The 23,687-nt window shown below is 38.4% G+C and overlaps 1 protein-coding gene across 2 annotated transcripts in view; it reads right to left on the bottom strand.

Moving 5' to 3' along the window:
* The window catches only part of LOC124147935, a 44,995-nt gene extending 21,333 nt beyond the window's left edge, over positions 1 to 23,662 (bottom strand). Inside the window, exon 1 of one of the 2 annotated variants that reach the window (XM_046518787.2) lies at positions 23,354 to 23,662. In XM_046518787.2, coding sequence (XP_046374743.1) covers positions 23,354 to 23,408 — 55 coding nt within the window. In that variant the 5' untranslated portion in view covers positions 23,409 to 23,662. Of the gene's footprint in view, positions 1 to 3,726; positions 4,059 to 23,353 lie in introns of those variants that run through there. The other variant, XM_048399538.1, reaches the window with a different exon arrangement.
* Between the last annotated feature and the right edge of the window lie 25 nt (positions 23,663 to 23,687).

Genomic DNA, 23,687 nt, shown 5'->3' with positions numbered 1-23,687 from the left:
TTAACTTTAAAACCACATCGGGAGTGTCTCAGCCATATATAAGTATTTATAAAGTAATAACATAGTGATCGCTTATGTAACCCTCAAACTGTAATACATTTGCATGGGAATTTTGTTATATTTTGTTTCAGGGCCTTCATTGATAGACGGAAGTAAGCATACACGTGTTCACTTATGTTATTCGGCTGTATATTTCAATTCCTTTTCAAAACCGTAGTATATAGCATGTGTCCAGGTCAGCCAACATGGCGAATTGTATAAATCTGCCCCGACTAACATGGCTACGTTTTTCAAGGGAGGTTGTCATGACGTGCAGGCTTTCGCGTGACATTTTGCTGCAACTTCAGATACAGCCTCTGTTATTTGATGTTAGTCGTGAAATGCATGGCTCTAACACAGGCGATGTGGTAGGTAACACAACAGTGTTTGGCGTTGAATCTAAGTGCCTTGAAACGCATTGCTACGATGGCTGCAGTGTGCCCGAGCGTAAATAAAAGATATGTGCTCGTAAAAATTTATCAGTGATTATAACTTAACGGTAAATTCGGATGACGTCATCTATATGGCATGGTCAACGTTCCAACTGTGTACACAATCGACACGTGATCCCGGGAGAGTAAATAATGTTTATGCATATTGTGGTATATTTACCTTGCCCTTTTCACCTTCTTACACTGCTGGTGCTCAAATTGAGTGACACGAAAATTGTAATCTAACGTAAACTCAACATTGTCAGGAATACAATCAGATTTGTTTGAATCTAAATGTATAAGTAGCCTGAGCTTCATTAAAGTTAAAGGTATCATCTGAAGAGAAGCCTTAAGTTAGATGTTTCTGCAATATCTCGCCGCGGGTAGCTGCAAAATTCCTGATGTGTCTAAAGCCATATTCACTCACACACTCATTCACTCATAAAAATCATAGCGATATTTAGGTATATAAACCTTCGGGTAAAAGCAAGTAAACCATTGAAAATAGTGATATCTGTTTCTCATTCTATGATGTCTGTTTCTCATCTGTGATATATCTGTTTCTCATTCTGTGATATCTTTGTTTCTCATTCTGGGATATTTCTGTTTCTCATCTGTGATATCTCTGTGTCTCATTCTGTGACATCTTTGTTCCTCTTTCTGTGATATCTCTGTTTCTCATTCTGTGATACATCTGTTTCTCATTCTGTGATATATCTGTTTCTCATTCTGTTATATCTCTGTTTCTCATTCTGTGATATCTGTTTCTCATTCTGTGATATCTTTTTCTCATTCTGTGATATCTTTTTCTCATTCTGTGATGTTTCTCATTCTGTGATATGTTTCTCATTCAGTGATATCTTTTTCTCATTCTGTGATATATTTCTCATTCCGTGATATCTCTGTTTCTTATTCCGTGATTTATTTCTCATTCTGTGATATCTGTTTCTCATTTTGTGATATCTCTCTTTCTCATTTTGTGATATCCCATTTTCTCATTCTGCGATATCTCTGTTTCTCATTCTGTGATATCTCTGTTTCTCATTCTTTGATATCTCTGTTTCTGATTCTGTGATATCTGTTTCTGATTCTGTGATGTCTCTGTTTCTCATTCTGTGATATCTCTGTTTCTCATTCTGTGATATCTCTGTTTCTCATTCTGCGATATCTCTGTTAGAAGTAGAAGACTGTAAAATCTCAGTTTCAATCGTTATTCCACTCCAACTAAAATACTGAATCAGTAGTATCTTACGCATGAGACGACATGGCAAGGTTAGTAGCACCACACATTCGAGGGTGTGTTCTACAATAACAGAGTACTTTCTATGAGATTGATCAAAACATATTATCATCGTGACACTACACTGACACACACGCACGCACGCACGCACGCACGCACACATGGAAAGTCGGTGGTTCGATCCCCGGCCGCGTCATACCAAAAGACTTTAAAAATAGTACTCGTGGTTACCCTGCATGGCATTCGGCATAAATGGGAAAGAATAACGACTGATCGGAGTCAGTATACTGTGTCTGAGTGGGATATCCATGTTCAACTGCGGCATGGTATCTCAGTGGGCTAGCACCGTAACACTGGCATTAGTCCGGACTAGAACAATGAGCCTCACACAGGTACGCACGTAAAAACACACATATAGACACAGAAACAGAGGCACACACACACACACACACACACACACGCACACACACACACACACGCACGCACGCACGCACGCACGCACGCACGCACGCACGTACGCATGCACGCACGCACACGTGGCTATATAGGTGCACTAATCTTGAACGCGACATTAAACCCAATGTCACCTCACCTCACCTTTCATTGTTTACTGAATGGTGGGTATCCCTTCAGCCAATGCGTGTTAGTCCCTTCTTTGTTGAGTGGGTAATCACATCTTTTGAAAGGCTTGTCCCCGCTCTCTGTTGACAAGAATGCGTCCTTTTGTTTTCTTCATTACAACGCTGTGTTTAATTACCTGTACACTGTTAGACCAGGAGTTCAACCAAAGGTCAGACTGAATAGTTATTATCACTAAGTGGTAATTGTCACACTATCACGATCTAGATGTTTAAACGCTACGTATGATGGCGTCGACATATCAACTGCCCCCATTGGTACAGTGCGTGTAAATCAATGTGACCCAATTTTGGTGCTCCGATATTGCTAATATATGGTTAACCTAGGTCGTAACCTCATAATCACTCTCACTCTTTATAACATTAAAAGTTAGAATACAGAGATTACCGAAAACAAACGGAAAATAATTCATTTTGTCATGACATATAAATGTTATATTATGCATGTTATTTCACACAAGTACATGCATATCTTTGACAATTGGAAAAAAACCCAGTGGAACTAAGCAAACCTCGCAAATATTTCAAGGATATAAATAACCTCCATTATTTACGAATATGAGGATTATTTTCTTATTCTCCATTTTGGAACGTATTTTGCTTATGATAAGCGACAGTGTTTCATACTCGATCAGGAACAACTCATTGAAGTAATTTTGAATACATAGCTGCATATATGTTCTGTTGGTCATTAACTTGTAAATATAAAAAGTCAACGCTAGATAATAACCAGTCTCGATTATCTGGCGAAATAAATTCCATTGTGAGGAAAACGCAAAATAGCAGTGAACATTATACGAATGGATCATGGAAAATCAGTTACATGTTATAATCTTATATACCGCCGTGTTAGAATCTACAGTTTTGTTCCGTCCGTTTAAATTTCCAATAATGACCTTCTTACGAAAGAGTGATGGCATTGTAAGGCTTCTTTACATGCATAAAGAGAACAGCACTTATGAATATAAAAATGCATCTAGATCAAGATGACGAGTAATGCTGATGTGATTTTTACAGATATAGCATGATAACCAACATGCAGAAATATGCATGGGTATAAATGTACGTGACTCTGGTAGGGTCTTGCATAATGTTACAAAGATAACTTTCATCAGATTGAAACTTCAGAGCGATCCGAACAAATATGACTCAAACTACTATTTTCAATATTTTTAAGAATGCAAAAGTAAGACAGGAATTATATGATGAATATGTTTTAAAACCTTTTTAAGACTTACATTGTGAAGAGGTCATGTTCCCTGATGAAGTTACATATTAGTTAAGAACAATTATACTTTGATGTATGTAAACTGAATAACGAAGGTCACTGTAAGAGACACTTAAGTACAAGATTCCAAAAACAGTGGGAAAAGCATACTTGTAATACACCGGTCAGCCGCGGAAACTGTCCTTCCTGTTGTAATCAGAAGACGGGGAAATTCCTCGGACGTCCGAAAGCTACCTGTCCGGTTGTTCGTAAGAAATTGTAAGCCACGAACAGAGCTTCAAACCCGATTCCAGCTCACGTTCTTAAAGCATTCCGATTTCGTATCAGCTCTTTAACCGTCGTCTTTTTGTAGAACCCGAATCTGAGTTGACCAAATCTGTGTCAATATTGAATCCGTGGTTCGTTTGTAGACTCCCTGGAAACTGTTTGGACAATACCGGGCTAGCAGATAAAATTACGTAAGAGGTTTGTTTTCGGCGCCGTAAAAAGATGGTGCACAATTGAAAAGTAGAAGTTGCGTGTTCTCACTACTTTTGATATTGGCTTGCAGACAGCAGTCCCGAGGTCATGATCAACTCCCCGTTTGCCCAAAAAATAAACTCCAACAATGACCCATTTAAACAAGTGTCTCTAGTTTTACTCAAAGGTTCTTTTGTTATATAAAACAGACAAACAATTGTCTCGTCTTGTTGACTCAAGAACCTTATACATCTTTCCTAAATTCAACTGTTTTGTCTTACACATGATTTCACACAAAAGCAGGTGCTATAATTCACAATCTAAACATTTTATCACAAAAAGGTGACAAGACGCTCCTTCATTCGTGTTTTCTCAGTCATTGTGAGGCTACGTGCAGATATTTAGATATTTTGATTTTATATAAAAGGACTTAAAGAACTATTCAGAAATGTTTACGTAGTAAACATTGAACTAAAATGTGAAATTCAACTATTTTGTCTGCGTCGCTAACAGTTAGAAATATAAACTGACGTCCAAAAGAAACTTTACCAACTGAAAATATAAATTTCAGACAAAGTATAAATTGTTTTTCGATGAGGCCTATCTAAAACACATAACCTAACAACAATAGTGTATGCAGAAAATGTTAATCGTCTGTTACATGTTTGCGAGATAAAACGCTAAAAAGTGAAAAACACGTGCACCACGGACAACTGCAAATGCACGTACGGGTAAGGGTATAAAACGATTGCAACGGCAAGTCAGACATCCACAGTGATAAAAAAACACAAAAGAAATGCCACGACCCACAGTCGAACAACGTGAACGAGCCTTGGGTATGGTACAGATGGGAGCCACCCACGCCCATATTGCACGAACCTTCGGTTGCTCCCGTGTTGCCGTTACCAACTTGATGCAACGTTACAGACAGACAGGGCGGACCGCTGACAGGCCAAGAACAGGTAGACCCAGGGTGACCACGCCCCATGATGACCGGTGCTTGCGTACCTTGCACCTCCGAAATCGCTTCCTGACAGTGACGTCATCGGCGACAAATTCCTTAGGTCACAGGGTTAGTCGACAGGCAGTGGCCAGGAGACTCAGAGCTCATGGAATCGGGGCTTTTAGACCATACAGAGGACAGCTATTGCCAGCGCAACATCGTCGTCTGCGATTGAGATGGGCCCGGACTGTACGACGTTGGCAACGACGTGACTGGCAGAGGGTTGTCTTCATTGACGAAAGTCGATTCTGTATGTTTAGGGCTGATGGAAGACAACGTGTTTACCGCCGAAGGGGTGAACGAACGGCGGCGTGATGCGTGCAGGAGGTCGTACCATATGGTGGAGGGAGTGTCATGGTGTGGGGAGGGATCTGTGGGCAAGAGAGGACACCGCTGGTCATCGTTGACGGAAACTTGACAGCTCAGGTGTACATGGATAACATTCTTCGTTCAGTTGTCCTACCATTTCTCCAACAGCAGCCACGTGGTGTCATTTATCAGCATGACAACGCTAGAGCCCATACAGCCAGAATTGTCACTAACTTCCTCGCAGCCAACAACGTCAACGTCCTGCCGTGGCCTTCACGCTCACCCGACATGTCCCCCATAGAACACCTCTGGGACTTGATGGATCGTCGTGTTCGACAACGACCACACTCTCCAGCCAACCGGCAAGAACTGATCTTCGCCCTCCAAGACGAATGGCGTCAAATCCCACATGACCTCATCAGTCGAGTGACTTTTTCTGTGCGTCGAAGAGTTTTTGCGTGTATTGAGGCATTTGGTGGTCACACACGCTACTAATGACTTGTTATTGAACGTGAGCGATTGTTTATGTACTCTGCCTATTGTCCATGATTCTGAAAGCTCGAGTTTTGTACCACACCCAACTTTGGGGGGCTCTGACGTCATTCTCGGTCACGGTATGATTGTCATTTTCAGTGTTGATTATGTTGATATATTGATCTTCTCAATACACTTTACTTCATGCATGTATGTTTTGTTGTTTTTGAGCAAGAGTGATTTCAAACTCTGGTAAAGTTTCTTTTGGACGTCAGTCTATAAATAATATGTATTATTTTTTAAAAATACGTCGGACGTGTATGACCAGAGAGGGATTAATTTGAGATAATTGCACTTTACATAAAATGCTTCATTCGATTATATATTTTGTGTTTATGGTCTATTCAAAGAAGAATATTTATGAAAGTATTGTTTGATACACACATAATTAATATTTATGTGCAGAGTGACTTGCTGCACCAGGGGGCATACAGACATACGTGGTGGCATCTACGTATCAGACCCATGAAGATCCGGGGTAGAATAGGTCCTCAGCAACGCATGCTTGCCCTAAAAGGCGACTATGCTTGTCGTAAGAGGCGACTAACGGGATCGGGTGGTCAGGCTCGCTGATTTGGTTGATGCATGTCATCGTATCCCAATTGCGTGGATCGATGCTCATGATGTCATTCACTGGAATGTCTGCTCCAGACTCGATTATTTACAGATCGCCGTCATATAGCTATACGAAAGCGACGTTAAACTGACACCCCCCCCCCAAACCAAAAAACAACAACTAGGTATCAATAACATCAAATCTTTCATTGTTAGAATATGTCTTGCAAAGAATCAAATCTCATTGACTTGTTGAAAGATTATGCACAGGCCATGAAAGGCCGTTACACGAACAGCTGCATCCGTGAACATACGTGTTTAGATGTTGACAAACAAATATTTCATCATACTCATTGCAAATAAATACGTAATCAAAATAAACAAGGAAGATTTAAGGCACTTGTGTGACACATTCCTGACTGCCTTACGTGTCTGCTAGACAATCAACGTCCGCGAGAAGCACCCAGAGATTCTACCACGTCAATGTTTGAAAAGCCAACATGTGTAACTAATTTAATAACTTGATTAGCGATCCAATAAATACATCATCTTTACTGTATGCTATTTTCAGCAATTTGATCGACGAACGTGAGAATATACGTGTTTATAGCATAATAAAGCGAAAACAATTTAATCAATCGAAAACATGAACTACTAGTACTGAAGGAACTAGCCCAAGGTTTTCTCATACAGTAAACTACGGTTATAACGAACTCAAAGGGACCACTAATTTTAGTTCGTAATAACCGTTGTTCGTTATAAGCATATATACAGCATATATACAAGAAATGGCCGGGACTAAAAAATAAGTTCGTTATATCCGTCAGTTCGTTATAAGCGTGTTCGTTATAAACGTAGTTTACTGTACATGTAAACTGCAATTAAAGGAAAGTATATCTTGAAAATTGGATTTGAACAACAAATTACAAACGTTATCAAAACATTACTAGGCTGAAAACAGTCGGTAAAAACTTAAGGTCCAAAACACAACTATGATACCCGTCTCAAGTACATCACCATTGAATAATCATTTCTTGTTTGTTTCATTTTAAACCACCATCAAACATGGGTGTATTCTTTATGTTGCCCAGGTTATTTGAACGGCTGCACTCGCAAGCTTACTAGTCTATTATGTTCGCGTCAAACATGAACCTGTATTGTTCCTTAAGGAATGGAAACATTGTATTGACTATTTCTAGGAAATGGTCACTGCTCAACTCGATCATTTGTTGAAAGAACTCAGAAAGAAATACAGAAAAGTCTGTATTTTAGAAAGCAACCTTAACCAGAAAGACAGAAAAGATGTGGACAGCATATCTAAATAAATTGATGGAATGTCTTCAGTATCTGTGTTTGTGTAGTGGCTGTGATGGTGACGTGTGCACCGGTGGAGCAGGCAAGGCGACCACCTGGTATCACCCCTTTTTCATAGAGATTCATAAACACATACTCACGATATCGTACAATATCGGAATCGTACGATCAACTTTGCTTTTTGCAGAGATTGTTTATGAATATGGAAAGGGGCTTGTCGCTTTTATCGCTCTTTGACACATCAATCGTTCACAGTAAGTCACCAAATGTCCAAATTTTGCAAGGATAATACGGATTGGGGCTGATTGTTAAAGTTATTAATCGACGCATAGCATATTCATCTACTACGCATGTTTCTGATCAGGCGCTTCACGTTCACTTTAGATAAGTTATTCTGTGTATTTGAAGCGAGATCGTGCTGATAACAGGCTATCAGGAGTGGAAACGATACAAGAAATTGCCATTGATTACAAAAACTTCTTCAAATTGGACAAGATGTAGTAAGAAATATAAAACGTCAACGTCAGAGAATAATCAGTCTCAATTATCTGCCGAAACAAATTCCAAAGGCAAATTAGTTGTCACTTAATGTAGCTCATTCTAATTAGTTCAATAGTGCTTACGTAATCACTGTCATGATCACTATTCGTTCGTCAGTTTAACGTCACAACGCATTTTGATAATTACTACTGAAATAGTTACATGTTTTTCTCAAGGGTATTGTATTGTATATTTACCTTCATTTAGAAAGTTCCTCAAGTGTTTTTATTTGTCTGATAAACTAATAAGTTTTTAACTGTAACCAGATAGAGACACATATTGTTGTATTGATAACTTATTATAATATACTAATATGTACGTATTCAAAATGTTCCTAATTTATTTTGGAATTAGTTTAGCCGTAACAATGGAATAACCGACAAATCAGAATTGAAAATAAACAACCTAAAAACTAAAACACATGAGCGAATATTTACATGTATCCTGATATCTCCGAACCCAGCGGATAACACTTCCGGAATAAAGGTATCCCTTTTCTCAAAAGGCGCCATACTAACACAATATGCAGGTATATATCTAGTAGTTGTCATTTCGTGAGCACCACGAGTTGTATATAGACGCTAGGATGAAGCCTCATCTCGTGCACGTGTGTGTACAAGGGTTAACTGCACAGGTTCGTTTATACTACATAATGATGTTGACAGATTGAAATAGTGCCCTTCAAATGGTGTGTGCAAACCCTGCGTTTCATTATCCCTAAATACATAGTGGCATGTGGAGGGGATATACAAGAGTTAACTACCAAAGACATTTCATGATGCGAGACGGGTTTGACTCGTTTGTATTTAGTCACTTGTCTATCTGTTTATAATCCCTTAGATCTATTGAGTTTAATTAATTATGATATTGATATTGATATCCACTTTAACTTGAAATGAGAAAAGTTTTATTTTCTGTCCATCACCAAACACATGGAATGAGATTCGAACCCGTACGATGACATTTTTTGTGTATAAGTGTGTGTGTGTGTGTGAGAGAGAGAGAGAGAGAGAGAGAGAGAGAGAGAGAGAGAGAGAGAGAGAGAGAGAGAGAGAGAGAGAGAGAGAGAGAGAGAGATGCCTAACATTGGGTAACATGACTTAATTACATTTTGGTGGCCATTTTGACAAATATTACATATGAGTTTCCAAAGGTTTTCAGTATAGAATGTGGTTTCTGAATGTGGATGGTACAGAAAACAATGGACAATGCTTTTAGCAAATATTTCTCATGAATAATGAAAGGGTTTTTTCAGGTGTATTTATAACCTTCTGTGCCCTGAAATCGGTGTGCATGCCAGTCTTCTATAATCGAAATTACTTGTAGGCGGGGTTTGATTCAATTTTATTAATATCAAAACGATATGTTTATTTGGATAGTGTCACTGTGCTTCTGAACGTGTTCAGTGTACTCCGACAAATATACATTAAGTCTACCGTTTGCATATTTATTCCCTATGTGTTGAGATTGACACATGTAGGTGTCATTACAGCATCACTGTGTGTCTGTGGTCACAGGAAACAGACCACAGGCGGCACATAATGTGTCTGGTAATGGAAAACACAACGAAATCTATAACTCCATTGAACAGCCCGATGTTTTTTGCTGAATACATGTTTGATAAAACAATGATACTCTGTGCTAGAATGCTTCCTCACGGTGAAACAAAGAAGCCAGACAACAACATTACACATTGTCTCCGCCGTATGGACGTTAGATCAAACATTCCAAATGTAACATTTTGTTGATGAATCCAATAATATTCCGTGACTTTGGCGATTCATGACAACATAGAAGCTGATATTGTTTACTCATATGAGCGAGCAAAACAATGAAGCCAATTTGTGAAAGGTGTATTGTTTTCATGGTCATCAAACTATCACACAAGTTGTGTGTTATGAATCACTGTCGAGTCATAAAGATGGATTTTTCTACACTAGCACCACAATGAAAGCATAAGCTCTGATGTTGCTGGAACGTATGAATTCAACGTATCTACATCTATTGTCTTCAGCAACATACTATTCATTAAGGAAAGTTTCAAGTTTGAATTTTCCTGATCAAAATTAGTTGGACTGATTGAGAACAATCCAACATCGTTAATAGCTTGCTTCCCACATAATGAAAGACGCAAGCAAACTAGCAACCTTCTTGGAAATTATCAATCATCAAATGCATAACAATGAAAACACACAGTTTCATCGAGAGAGGGAGAAAACCTGTTTTATTCTGTAATATTCAAATCCTGTAATTTGTGTAATAACAAAACTTCAGTTAGAAATAAGGACATAACTGCTGAAAAAAGATGGGTGACATATTATTAAAAAATATTATAAAAAAATATTCAAACCAAACATAAGATGTTAAAATATATTTACTTTAACCGTTCCAGTCCTATTTTTACGTTGTCGATCTTACGTGAAGTTAATAAATGCTACAAGACACTTATTATTTGTTAGAATAACATTTTTTTCAAATGAAAAAACATATATAAATGATCCGCATCAAGCGCAAGTTGATCACACAAATTCGAAGCACTAATTAAATATTTCTTGTTGAGTCATGAATGGCTGCCATGAAAGCACACGCCTAGTTGTTGTCGGTTTCTGCGACTGACAGTATACTTCTAGCTTCAAGTTTGCGGAGCGATGCAGACTGACGGACAAAGTGTATGCATCTACTTTAGAATAAGAATATTCTAATATTTTTAAGATAATACAAAAACAGCACAGTTTACTTTGTAACACTGGTTTCTAAAGAAGCCGCAAAAATATGTCAATAATCATTAGAAATCCCTGCTTAAATCAGAGTCCGTTGTATGAATCTGTACATCCGGACAAGACGTCAGTTGTTGAGGTGAATGATAACACTTAGAAACAATATCAAACCATCTGTATTTGGTGCTGTGGTCATATACAAATAAAAGCGACAAAATCCTTGCCATATTCATAAGAAATCTCTATCAAAAACAGAGTCGGTTATACGATGCCAACTATATCATCAGCATGTGTTTATATATCACTATCAAATAGTGATGATACAAGGTGTTCACGAAACGGTTTGCGTATCCTGACCCAGCGGTGTCGCCTGTCACAAACATATGCAACATAAAATGGTTTATTACGTCTGTTTATTGCAGTAACATCCTATGGTTTATTACCTCAAAGCAATCACATCAATGGCCATTAGCTGCTGATATATATAAAAAGGGACTTACCTATCTCAGGAAAATGCTTAAAATGTCATCGGTGTTATTCAGTGATGAAGGCTAAAACTGTACTAAGGTTGTACTACAATTCCTAATAGGTACACTACGGGTACTGTTACGTCTGTTTTGATTGGTCAGTTAATTGTGTGGCAGGAACGAGGAGATTATCATGGCGCCATCAGACTTGATGCTTCTACATAGTGCCAAGGATATCGGATGGCGTGAATTCCATTGAAACTACCTAAATTTGAGCTTAAACGAATCGATTTCCACTGTTGTCTCTTTGTAAATATACATTACATTCACTGTTCGTTAAATATGAGGTCGTGATTAAAATCCAGTTGCCCGCCATCGATCTAACCAAGTCGGTTAAGCTCATATATGTGTTTTTTCATTTAAATTGTTTCTCTCAATGTGTTGATAATGCCGTTTGTGATTTTATTTAACCGTTTGTGTTTTAATTTTCCGCAAGGCATTTTATTGACGGACATCTAATCTACTGTTTACAATCCTTTATTTCACAGTTGATTTGTACGTTGACAAAATATTGCAGTTTCTAAAGCTGACTTTATAATATGGAACAGAACCAGCTAGACGTAGCTATTTTATCACAAATATATACGACAGTATTATGTATTTGATCAGTTGGTTGTTTTTACACATATTACATATTTGATTTATTCTACTTACATAAACATTGACGTATTAGTCATGTTGCATGTTCTTTCTGCTGTTTTTCACGCAATTATTCTAAGAAAATATATGAAGTCATAATTTATGTTCATGAGATTGTTTCATTGTAAGTTTGAAATACCGATAGTAATAGCACATGCATTACCTCTGCTTGAAACCATCTTGCACGGTTGATCGCTTACATCACTTGAAAACATTAAAGGTCTGTAGCCGAGGTCGATACAAGCTCATGCCAACATAATTCCCTCATAAATTATACACCGCCGTTAAGGAAACGAAAATTGAGTCTGTGGATATTATGCCTCCATAATTATTATTACCGCATGCTTATGATGTTGTCACACATTTGACTATGCTTTTTATTATGGAAGGTGTTTTGTCGCATTCTTCTTCTTCTTCTTCTTATCATTATTATTATTCTAATTATTATGTTAAGGATGTCAAAATACATGCAAAGAAAGGTTCTTCTTCTTCTTATTATTATTATTATTCTAATTATTATGTTAAGGATATCCAATCACATACAAATAAAGGTTATTCTTCTTCTTATTATTATTATTCTAATTATTATGTTAAGGATATCAAATCACATGCAAAGAAAGGTTCTTCTTCTTCTTATTATTATTCTAATTATTATGTTAAGGATATCAAAACACATACAAAGAAAGGTTCTTCTTCTCTTATTATTATTATTCTAATTATTATGTTAAGGATATCAGTGAGTGAGTGAGTGAGTATGGTTTTACGCCGCTTTTAGCAATATTCCAGCAATATCACGGCGGGGGACACCAGAAATGGGCTTCACACATTTAAGGATATCAAAACACATACAAAGAAAGGTTCTTCTTCTTCTTATTATTATTCTAATTATTATGTTAAGGATATCAAAACACATGCAAAGAAAGGTTCTTCTTCTCTTATTATTATTATTCTAATTATTAGGGCGGTCGGGTAGCCTAGTGGTTAAAGCCTCCGCTCGTCACGTCGATACCCGGGTTCGATTCCCGACATGGGTACAATGTGTGAAGCCCATTTCTAGTGTCCCCCGCCGTGATATTGCTGGAATATTGCTAAAAGCGGCGTAAAATCATACTCACTCACTCACTCTAATTATTATGTTAAGGATATCAAAACACATACAAAGAAAGGTTCTTCTTCTTCTTCTTCTTATTCTAATTATTATGTCAAGGATATCAAAACACATGCAAAGAAAGGTCATTTGTTCACAAAAACGCCCCGTAAACATTACGCTGCAAAGTCAAAATAGCTTTGCTGAGGCCTCGAATGTTGTAACCTTCATCAAACAAAATGATCATATAAAACGTCAACGCCAGTGAATAGCCCTCGAACTTTATGTATGTGGAATCTTTAAGAATAAATCATGGTACTACATACCGAGCAAATTTATCTCATTAGAAACACCTTGCCTATTTAACCATTTCCGGACGTGCAGCGACGTCCAATTGACGCCGTGAAATGATGTTACCGAGTTGTGTCGACATTGTCATGAGAGTTCTGCGCAGCACACATTCCGTTCAGCCATAAGCAACGAAAGGAATTGTTGTGCAATTGATCTTGCCTGTAGACATCCTTAAGTTGTTTTTGATAAGTATCACAAAAAATACTGTGTCTTTCATAAAAGAAATAATTATGATTAATGCCTATTGTATTTACACCACTCTTACTTGTCCATTGGCAAGACAACTCCCTTTTCCTACATTCAACAATAGGATACCATCTAGGTGTGATACTACTGTCCCATTCCTTTTTCCCAAATAGTTGCCATTCCATCAACATGACAACATGGACAGTGGTCAAATATTTATGGCGGTTCTACTGTTTGCCTCTGTGATGACTGAAGTCTGGCTGAATTGCCTTTTGTTTCAGAAAACAATAGAACTTCCCAGTTGTTTGTCAATGCTTTCCATACCAGGAAGTGGTCGATGTTACTGAGGAACCAATGAGGTTGCGTATCGGTATGGTCTTACGCCTCATGTCAAATTGATGCTGTGTGAGAGATGTTTCACAAACATTTCTTAGACAAGTCGACCTAACCCAGATCTTAGTCATCCTACAGCACGGATACTGGCTTTCTGATACGTCTTGAAATGCAATGAAAATGCAGTGTTGATCACAAACACGACAACTATATATTTCTTCTCTAATTATATTGCAAAGATGTTTTGTAGTGTTGGTTATGATTGCAAACACACATTCACGTGACTCCATTCGTGTCTCAGTACAATAGGACATTGGTAGGCATCTATATTGCATCTCGTTTTATGCAAACGACTATCACCTAACACAATGTTTCATGAATTTGATATAATCTTTCTGAGTGTTTGCTTTAACTTCAAATGAAAGTATAAACCTAATTTATATTGATCATATAATACACTACCAGTCATGTCATACGACCTTCATACAGCGGATCTGTGAAATCATACAATGTCATCACTTCCTTGCTGGTCGAGGTATTATCTAGTTAGCGGAATAAGCCGAGTGGACCCGATTTAAGAACACAACTACTCGATACCGCCATGAATTTATAGAAACTGAAAACATAAGTATTTCGGAAATCCGCGTTGCAATAGCCACGTGAAGGTTACCTCGATATATAAAAAAAATTGAGAGACCGTGTATTGGTGATGGGGTGTGCGGGTGGGTTGGGATTGGGGGTGGTGGTGGTGGTATGTGCGGTGTGTGGTTTATTATTAAATAATATCCCACTCCCCGAGGAATACATGACCAGGCATATATTTAGTGGTTTTGTTTACTTACAAATAGTAGCAATAAATAATTACAATGTTCTAATTATGATTTTAGAATTGAGTTTAGTCAGTACAAAATTACATAATCATAAGATTCTCTGCAAAAAGCAGAGTCCATTGTACGATGACCGCCTCCGTGGTCTAGTGGTAGAGCATCCACCCGGAGAGCGAAAAACCCGGGATCGTTCCCCGGCCGCGTCATACCAAAAGATGTTAAAAGATGGTACTTGTTGTTACATTGCCTGGTGCTCGGAATTATGGGGCTAAACCAAGGACTGGTTGGCTCGGAGTGTGTCTGAGTGGGGTATTCATGTTAAACTGCGGCCTGTTATCTCAGTGGGCTAACACTATAAAATAGGCATTAGTCCGAACTAGTGTAAGCAGCCACACACACACGCACACGCATACACACACACACACACACACACACGCACGCACGCACGCACGCACGCACAGACACACACGTTGCTCAATAAAAGAATTATTCTTGGACGCGACGTTAAACCACATTTCACCTCACCTCACCATTGTACGATTCCGACCATATCATGAGCATGTGTTTTGACTTGTACCATGTGTTGCTGTGTTGTTAAGGAGAACAAAATGGAATTGCATCGGACATAACTTTTATCACTGATACGTCCCTTTTGGAAATGTCCTCCAAATAATTACCATTAAAGCTTTACTGAGGCCTTGAATGTTTTAACCTTGATCAAACAGCTTTTGAGCAAGTATGAGTCGCAAAACGGTATTGGTATGGTATTAAGTCCCCCTTTCTCAAATACTTTCTGTGAATATATTATAAAGAAAGGCCTTTCTTGGTTATATTAAGGACTATGGTTAATCTTTGAGACAGGAATATGGAGGTATTTGCTAGACTCAGCGACATACCTCTCTTTGTACAGGTTTTTATGGAGCTTTTCAGTTCAAAATGGAATGAATACGTCTTCATTTTTGAGAGTCAAGCCAAAAGTTGACAGTAATGATACGTGCCTTTGTCAGGTTTCCTCATCAGTTAACATACTGGGCTAATATGTGTCATTATTTGATATGTCACTTACACCAAGTTCTTTGGAGCAAATAATTAACGCATTAACTTAAATGTGCTTATTTAAGGCCTTGTCAGTGGGACCAACTACAAACCTTTCATGTAGGGCAGTCATATTTTGGATGACAAATGTCTGAGACAGGATGGTTTTATTCCAATTTTGTCCACCCTTTTTCAGTTTGTGCAATCTACGACTGACAATCTACCAAGAAATGGTCAGTTTCTTCAATGTGAAACCTCCAACTCATTTGTAATTCTACTGAATGTATGGGTATGTGAGCATGCACGTTGGTCTATCAAAATGCTACACACCTGTATGAAGAGAGAAAAAAGACACGCGTTAACGGTTCGGATTTTAGAAAAGGTCAATTTAGGAGGTAACTGATTGTGAACATATTTCACACACCAGACACTCCTAACTGTTTGAATAAAACTTTGTGGAAATAATTACATGTCTGCTCTCGCAAATTGTTTACCTGTACAAAAACAAAAGACCAAGCCCCACCTGTAGATGCGTTGGCCTTTGAAGTAGCCGACTGCGTTTGAAGGAAGAGCCCCCACTTTAACAAGAAACCTGTACCTGGCATGACGCATTTAGGAAGGTTAGGCCACCACATCTTACCGCCTTCATGACAACAGCTGAGATAACTGGACGTTCAAACAACAAAGTTATAAACATCTCAAAGGCGTGAAAGATTTAATGATCTAAATAACAAAGACAAGGCCGGGACAACTGACAGTACTGGCAAGTTTGATTCGTGCCATTGGAAATCCACTAAGATTGTATAACGGATGGTTACCTGGATTACACAGAGATGATACCAAAGTAACAGTAATAACAGTAATTATCACAACGCCTTGACATCGAGTGAAAATCCGCACCAGGGCCCACTTGCACAAAGCGATCTTAGCGCTAAGATGATCGTAACTCCCATACTTTAGCATAGGCTTACAATTGTCTTAGCGCTAAGATCGCTTTGTGCAAGTGGGCCCAGGTCTTAGAACATAATATCTCTACTATAACCTATGGTATAGGAATGGAAAGAAAAGGAACTACATCTCAAAGTGTTCAGGTTTCTGCGAAGCCAAGTTGTCTGCGTTACCCTGTTGGCTTAACATAGTTCACTGAGATAAAACTAGCCTCCTATCACTAGACATAAAAATTATAACTTTATAAGAAATAGATGACCACAGATGAAGTTACTGTACAAGATTGTGAAGAGTAGTAATGTAACACCTTAATGCACCGATGATAGTTCGACGGTTTGTACAGGAAAGAGCTTTTGTTGACCCAAAGTGGGATGAACATTACAAGAAAAGACGTCTGTCCCGTGCTAGGAATTTTTGTTTTCTATTGACGATTTAACGAGCACTTCCGGTGGAATTGATGTCGATGTGGAGGGGTTTGTTTTAGATACAGATAATTAAACTTAAGCGGCGGTCAGCTTTACATCTTACACAACACGAACGACGCTTTTTCAGGGAAGTCCTGATTGGTTCTTATGCTAACCACTAGGGAATCTATTGACTGGTAAGAACTGGTCTATTTCTAGTCCCCGCAGGTTACCTTCAGCAACCTCCCATAGGCTCATGTAGGTGTGTAGAGTAGAGAGAGAATCGGGGTGACTGAAGTCACACGAGAGGATCAAGACGAGGATCTGAGTGAATAAGCGTGTTTAACGATGATTTGAACATTATTTCAGTTATACCACGGCATGTCAGCGTGATGAAACCCCTAAGTGATGCAGGTCTTTGAAAACATTATCAGTACGAATCTGACATTGGAATCCACAATCATAGGTTTCCGGAAACCTAATGGATGCACTCTGCACATCAAATTGCAGTCTTATCTCTATGTAATAGGATAGTCATGACATGTTAGATTGAAATACATCCATTATTTGAGTTTGTAGCCCAACATATGGGTTCTGAAAGAACTGAATCAAATTTGGTGAGACTGCCAATTGACTGGATCCTTGCTCCCGTGTTTAATAAACACGAAGTTTGGGGAGGACACTGCATAATTGGACAGTAGTCATATTGCATTGATAGGCATTAATGCTATAATCATTTTAGTTTAGAACTACTAATATTGTCACAACCATTTAACTATACACAATTTTACTAAATTGCACGTAATCACATTCGAACTACATATGGGAAAATTAATATTTCTACGACTACTCATTAACTCCTGCTGGGGGCACGGGTGGCCCAGTCATCTAAGGCGCCGCGATTTGCTGTGCAGAGTTGCGTCCCTTGGACACGCCAGAAACCTATGATTGTGGGTTCGAATCCCGGTTCGCCCCGATTATGTTTCTAGGTTTGTCAGCACCATACCCGTGCTCGTGGGTTTCACCGAAGGGGTAAACGTCTGAGACCTGCATCACTTCGGGCTTTCCTCCCACATTAAGCTGACACGCCGTGATATAACTGGAATACTGTTAAAAGCGGCGTTCAACCCAACTCACTCACTCAATTAACTCCTGCTGATTGTAGGGACAATTTCAATGACTATACTTCTTCGCGAACAACCTGTAATACAAGAATCAAATGATAGTTTGCCGCTCTTGGCTCCACAGCGAATCTATCACTAGTACATCAGATACACTTTATGAAGTGAGTGTTCTCTTCTTTTCGATATGGGGCGGTCGGGTAGCCTAGTGGTTAAAGCGTTCGTTCGTCACGCCGAAGACCCGGGTTCGATTCCCGACATGGGTACAATGTGTGAAGCCCATTTGTGGTGTCCCCCGCCGTGATATTGCTGGAATATTGCTAAAAGCGGCGTAAAACCATACTCACTCACTCACTCACTCACTCTTTTCGATATTTACATTTCAGGGCTTCTTTAACGAACTTAGCACATTTGTTAAGGATTGACACATCATCAGAAGTCAGTAATTTATGAAATTTAGAAATATTTGATGTAATATGCCACTTCTGTATGTACTTATTTCTCAACAATAATATGCCTCGCAATCAAATATGAAATGGAGTTCATCTTTAATGCTATCAGTATTACACATTCTACAAATTCGGTTAACAATAAAACATTCATTACATCTGATATTACAACGCAGCGGCAGTTCATGCAATCTCAACAAACATATACTAGTATATCTTCTTAATTCCCTAACAATGAATTATTATTCTTAGAATGTGCAAGTCGTTTTGAATCATTGATAATACTAAAAATATTTTGTTTTCCACAATCTTCTAATCTCTGTCTGAACATTGACAGAAAATATGAAATATCTCCAATATTTTGACAAACCAATGCATATCGGAAACCATACGTTTATAACAACAATCTTACACAGGATGTCCATGTCTTCCTTCCTGCTGAATCTAACTTCTTAATAAGTAGGTAACATTCTCTTGGATAACGATCATCTGACATTCTTATGCAGTGTGGACAAATAAGACTGTAGGAATTGTTTAAATGACCTTTATCAACAGTTAAATCAATAACAATGGTATCACAGGTTACGCGATTTGCGATGTTAATATTCTCGTGGTTGTGTTTGTTTGTTTGTTATTGAGCTACCGGCAATTCTGCCCTGCTTTCTATTATTCAGTCTTTTGTTTCAAAGGGATCTCGGCTCTGACTGTTTTCGTAACACGCTTTGACACTGTGCGCATTTATTTAGGACTTGACAAGAAAAACTTTGTGTTGACCAAAACTCGGCCCCTTCAACGCAGTTTGTTTATCGGGCGGGTTGTTTGTTTGCACGGCACTAACACGGAATATCACCAGTCACCATTCGCCCACACCACTTACAAAAAATGCAATTTGAATTGTGGTTTTCGTGTATGAAATATCTCCAATATACTCACAAAGAAACTGCTTGTTTGTGTTATAATAATAATAAATAAAGCGACAAAACCCATTCCATATCCAATAGAAATCTAGTTGGTTGTTCGATTCCGACTATATAATGAGCATGTGTTTATGAATAACTATGAAATAGTGACGACACCAGGTGTTCGCGAAAAGGTGAGCGTATCCTGCCCCACTGGTCACTCGTCACAAACACATGCAAAGGCAAGTAAATTATTCCCCTAAAAAACCCAGGAACATGGTACAAGTCAATATAGGGAATTGTATCTGACATATTTTTGTCACCGAAGCGTCACATTTGAACAGACCCTATATTAGAGTATTTTTCTAATTATTCATGTTCGTATTTTAACCTGCAGGCGCCCCGATAGAGCAACATCACGAACACCTGGTGTCATCACTGATTTCTAGTGATCCATTCATACCATTTTCATCACAATTTTGGAGTTTTCACTGTGTTTTAGTAGATCTTGGAATTGATTATTCTCTGACGTTGACGTTTTGAATTTCCAGGTAAACAGTGAAGCCGATGCTACTTCATTGGGACGACAGAACTCGGTTGAGTCCGTATATTGGTGAAGCACGTGGTCCCATTACGCAACATGGGTGGTGGTGAGTTGTATAGTATATAGTATGAAATAGTTAGTATTCATATCTAAAGTACAGTATATAGTATGACATAGTTTAATATCCAATCCAATGTACGGTATATGGAAAGAAATAGTTCAATATTCATATTCGATATCCAGTTCATAGTATGAAATAGTTCTGCACTCCTATTCAATATACAGTATGAACTAGCTGGTATTCACATCCAAAGTATAGTATATAGTATGAACTAGCTGGTATTCACATCCAAAGTACAGTATATAGTATTAAATAGTTTGTATTCATATCCAATGTACAGTATATAGTGATAAATAGTTCAGAATATATATCCAAATTGTAGTACATAGTATGAAATAGTTTGTATTCATATCCAATGTACAATATATAGTATGAAATAGTTTAGCATACATATCCAATGTACAATATATAGTATGAAATAGTTTAGTATACATATCCAATGTACAATATATAGTATGAAATAGTTTAGTATACATATTCAATGTACAGTATATAGTGATACAATAGTTCAGAATGTATATCCAAGTTCTAATACACAGTATGAATTACTTCAGCATTCCTATCCAATGTACAGTACTTTGAAGTAGTTTAGTACAGATATCCAAAGTACAGTATATAGTATAAATAGTTCAATATTCATATCCAATGTACAGTATAGAGTATAAAATAGGTCAGTATTCCTATCAAAAGTTGAGTTATACATAAGGCATCACATGCATGTTCTCATGTAGTGTTATTTCAAGGACAAAATATTTATTTTCCAACTTCAAACCATTTAATAGTTGTTCATCAACGTGTTCCCGCATCCTCCAGCATTAACACGCATTACCAATGATCTTAAGCAGAGTCAGTAATTCTATTAGGACGGAGACCCAAAGTAATGTCTACAGGGGCTTCAAGGGTCGTTGAATGTGCCAGGTAAAACCCCTATTTTCCCTCAAAGCCTGCCAGAAAACCATTGTAAAAAATCCCTTAAATCTTCTTGTGCCCGTTGCCAAGGTCATAATCTTCCTTTGGCCCCGGGTCAAAGATCACACTGAACACACAGACCACTCTCTCCCTAGGTCTTCGGGACGTGCAAAAATGATAAAAGAATGGTCAGTTCAAACACTGTTACATTTTTGGCCTCTAATTTAGGAACGGATACGAGTGTTGTCCATATATATAATTGCTCTTATTCGTAACGTATACTGTTCTATCTGTTGCTTCCCTCTAACACGTATTCCGATAATTTGATTAACCATTACAGTCACTATGTTAACTAATTATGATATTCGCGCTCGTTTGATCCTGAATATACCCACGGTACATCGTGTTATACTTGAATTAAACTTTATGCTTTATATCATGTATGTGAATTATAAGACAAAAAGGCCCGTTCTGTACTTTCCCGTAAAGGTAATTCTTTGTATTTGAACAATAGTGCTCGGTATGAGTGTGAAGAGGAGCTGAAATCATTCCTAATTAACCTGAAAGACAAACCGGGTTTGGTTTTTTTATGACACAAGTTACAAATGTATGTCTTCCGGGTCGAATGTTTTTCAGCAAATCAGGTTTCGGCATGTACTTATTTGATTGAGTAATCATTGGTCAGATGGCATTTATGGTCTATGTACCTTATAGCTGTTTCAGAGTGGGGGTTAAACAATGGAAGAAAGTGTGAGTGAGTGAGTGAGTGAGTGAGTGAGTGAGTTTGGTTTAACGCCGCTTTTAACAGTATTCCAGTTATATCGCGGCGTGTCAGCTTAATGTGGGAGGAAAGCCCGAAGTGATGCAGGTCTCAGACGTTTACCACTTCGGTGAAACCCACGAGCACGGGTATGGTGCTGACAAACCTAGAAACATAATCGGGGCGAACCGGAATTCGAACCCACAATCATAGGTTTCTGGCGTGTCCAAGGGACGCAACTCTGCACAGCGAATCGCGGCGCCTTAGACGACTGGGCCACCCGTGCCCCCTGGAAGTAAGACGCCAGCAAGATCAGCATAACACGAAGAAGGATAACAATGTTGAGAATAGCACCGTAGTTTCCAAACCTAGAAACCAAGCTGTTTCAGTGTATGTGTGTCCAGCATTTACTGTTATTTTAGTCTGATCAAATTGTTTAAAGACACGAGCTGTCTTTTAGTTTCGTTCAGTTTTTCGTTCATCAATTGTAATATTGAACCATCTGTATCTCTTTCAAAGACAAAAACGGTAACTGGCGTAAATGAACGAAAGGACTTTTCCATAATCAGACGAAATCTCTGAGTCCATTGTACGATTCAGACTGTATCATGAGCATGTGTTTATGAACCAGTATCAAATGCGATGATACCGGGTGTTTGCGGGCGTATCATTCCCCACAGGGGGACACAGTTCAATAGCGTATAATGACATAACAGTAATACGCATGCACGAGATACGACACATGTTCAGCTTCCCGAAGTGCACACGGATATTACGTGGAAATGAAGTTTTGCAAAAAGGTGACTGGAACTCAACGGTCGATATGATCCTTCACAACGTTTGAAGTATTCACCAACCGGTACGTCAGTGTGTATGTACACCTTGCTTTGGAATTTCTATTAACAGATTTTATTCCTCGTCAAAACTGTATGCAGGAAGTAAACGAGAACGGCTGAACTTACTCCATTTCAGTTCACCTCCTCAAAAAGATACAGAGGATGGTATACTGAAGATAGATTGGAACACCAATGTCAGTAGAAATGTATCCATGAAAAGTATGACACCAAAACAAAAGTTGTCAATGAGGGTACCATATGGAAGTTATGGAGTTCATTAAGTTTATGATCAGAGCTTAAAACGAATTGAGTTGCATGTCTACCACGATATATATTTTTTGAGTCTTTGTAAAAAATGGAAGCAACTTACCTGTAAGGAGTAGTATCAGGGAACAGGTAACGGTTGTAGTCAGATGAAGCTTCATTTCTCACACTTGTAGTTTGAACCAGGGTTAGTGGAAAATATCCAGAAAGGTTACGCTAAAATGTCCAAGAGAAGGCTTTGTAAAGAAGTTCCGCAAAAGTGCCCCCTGAAGTGAAACCCACCCTCACAACCTCGCTAGCGTTAGAGGGATGAAGCGAGGCGCTTGTTGACAAAATCAACGAATATTGGCACTATCACTGCCCCTTTTGCAAACACTGTCGCTCCGGCTCGGGACGTGAGTTAAGGTTTTTCGTTAAAGGTGGGCCATACCTAGCGGGGA

Source organism: Haliotis rufescens, unplaced genomic scaffold (genome assembly GCF_023055435.1).
Source record: "Haliotis rufescens isolate VD_foot unplaced genomic scaffold, xgHalRufe1.0.p SCAF_2, whole genome shotgun sequence".
NCBI classification, from domain to species: domain Eukaryota; kingdom Metazoa; phylum Mollusca; class Gastropoda; order Lepetellida; family Haliotidae; genus Haliotis; species Haliotis rufescens.
Note: the sequence above shows the minus strand (reverse complement) of the source record. Positions and strands in the feature narration are given on the sequence as shown.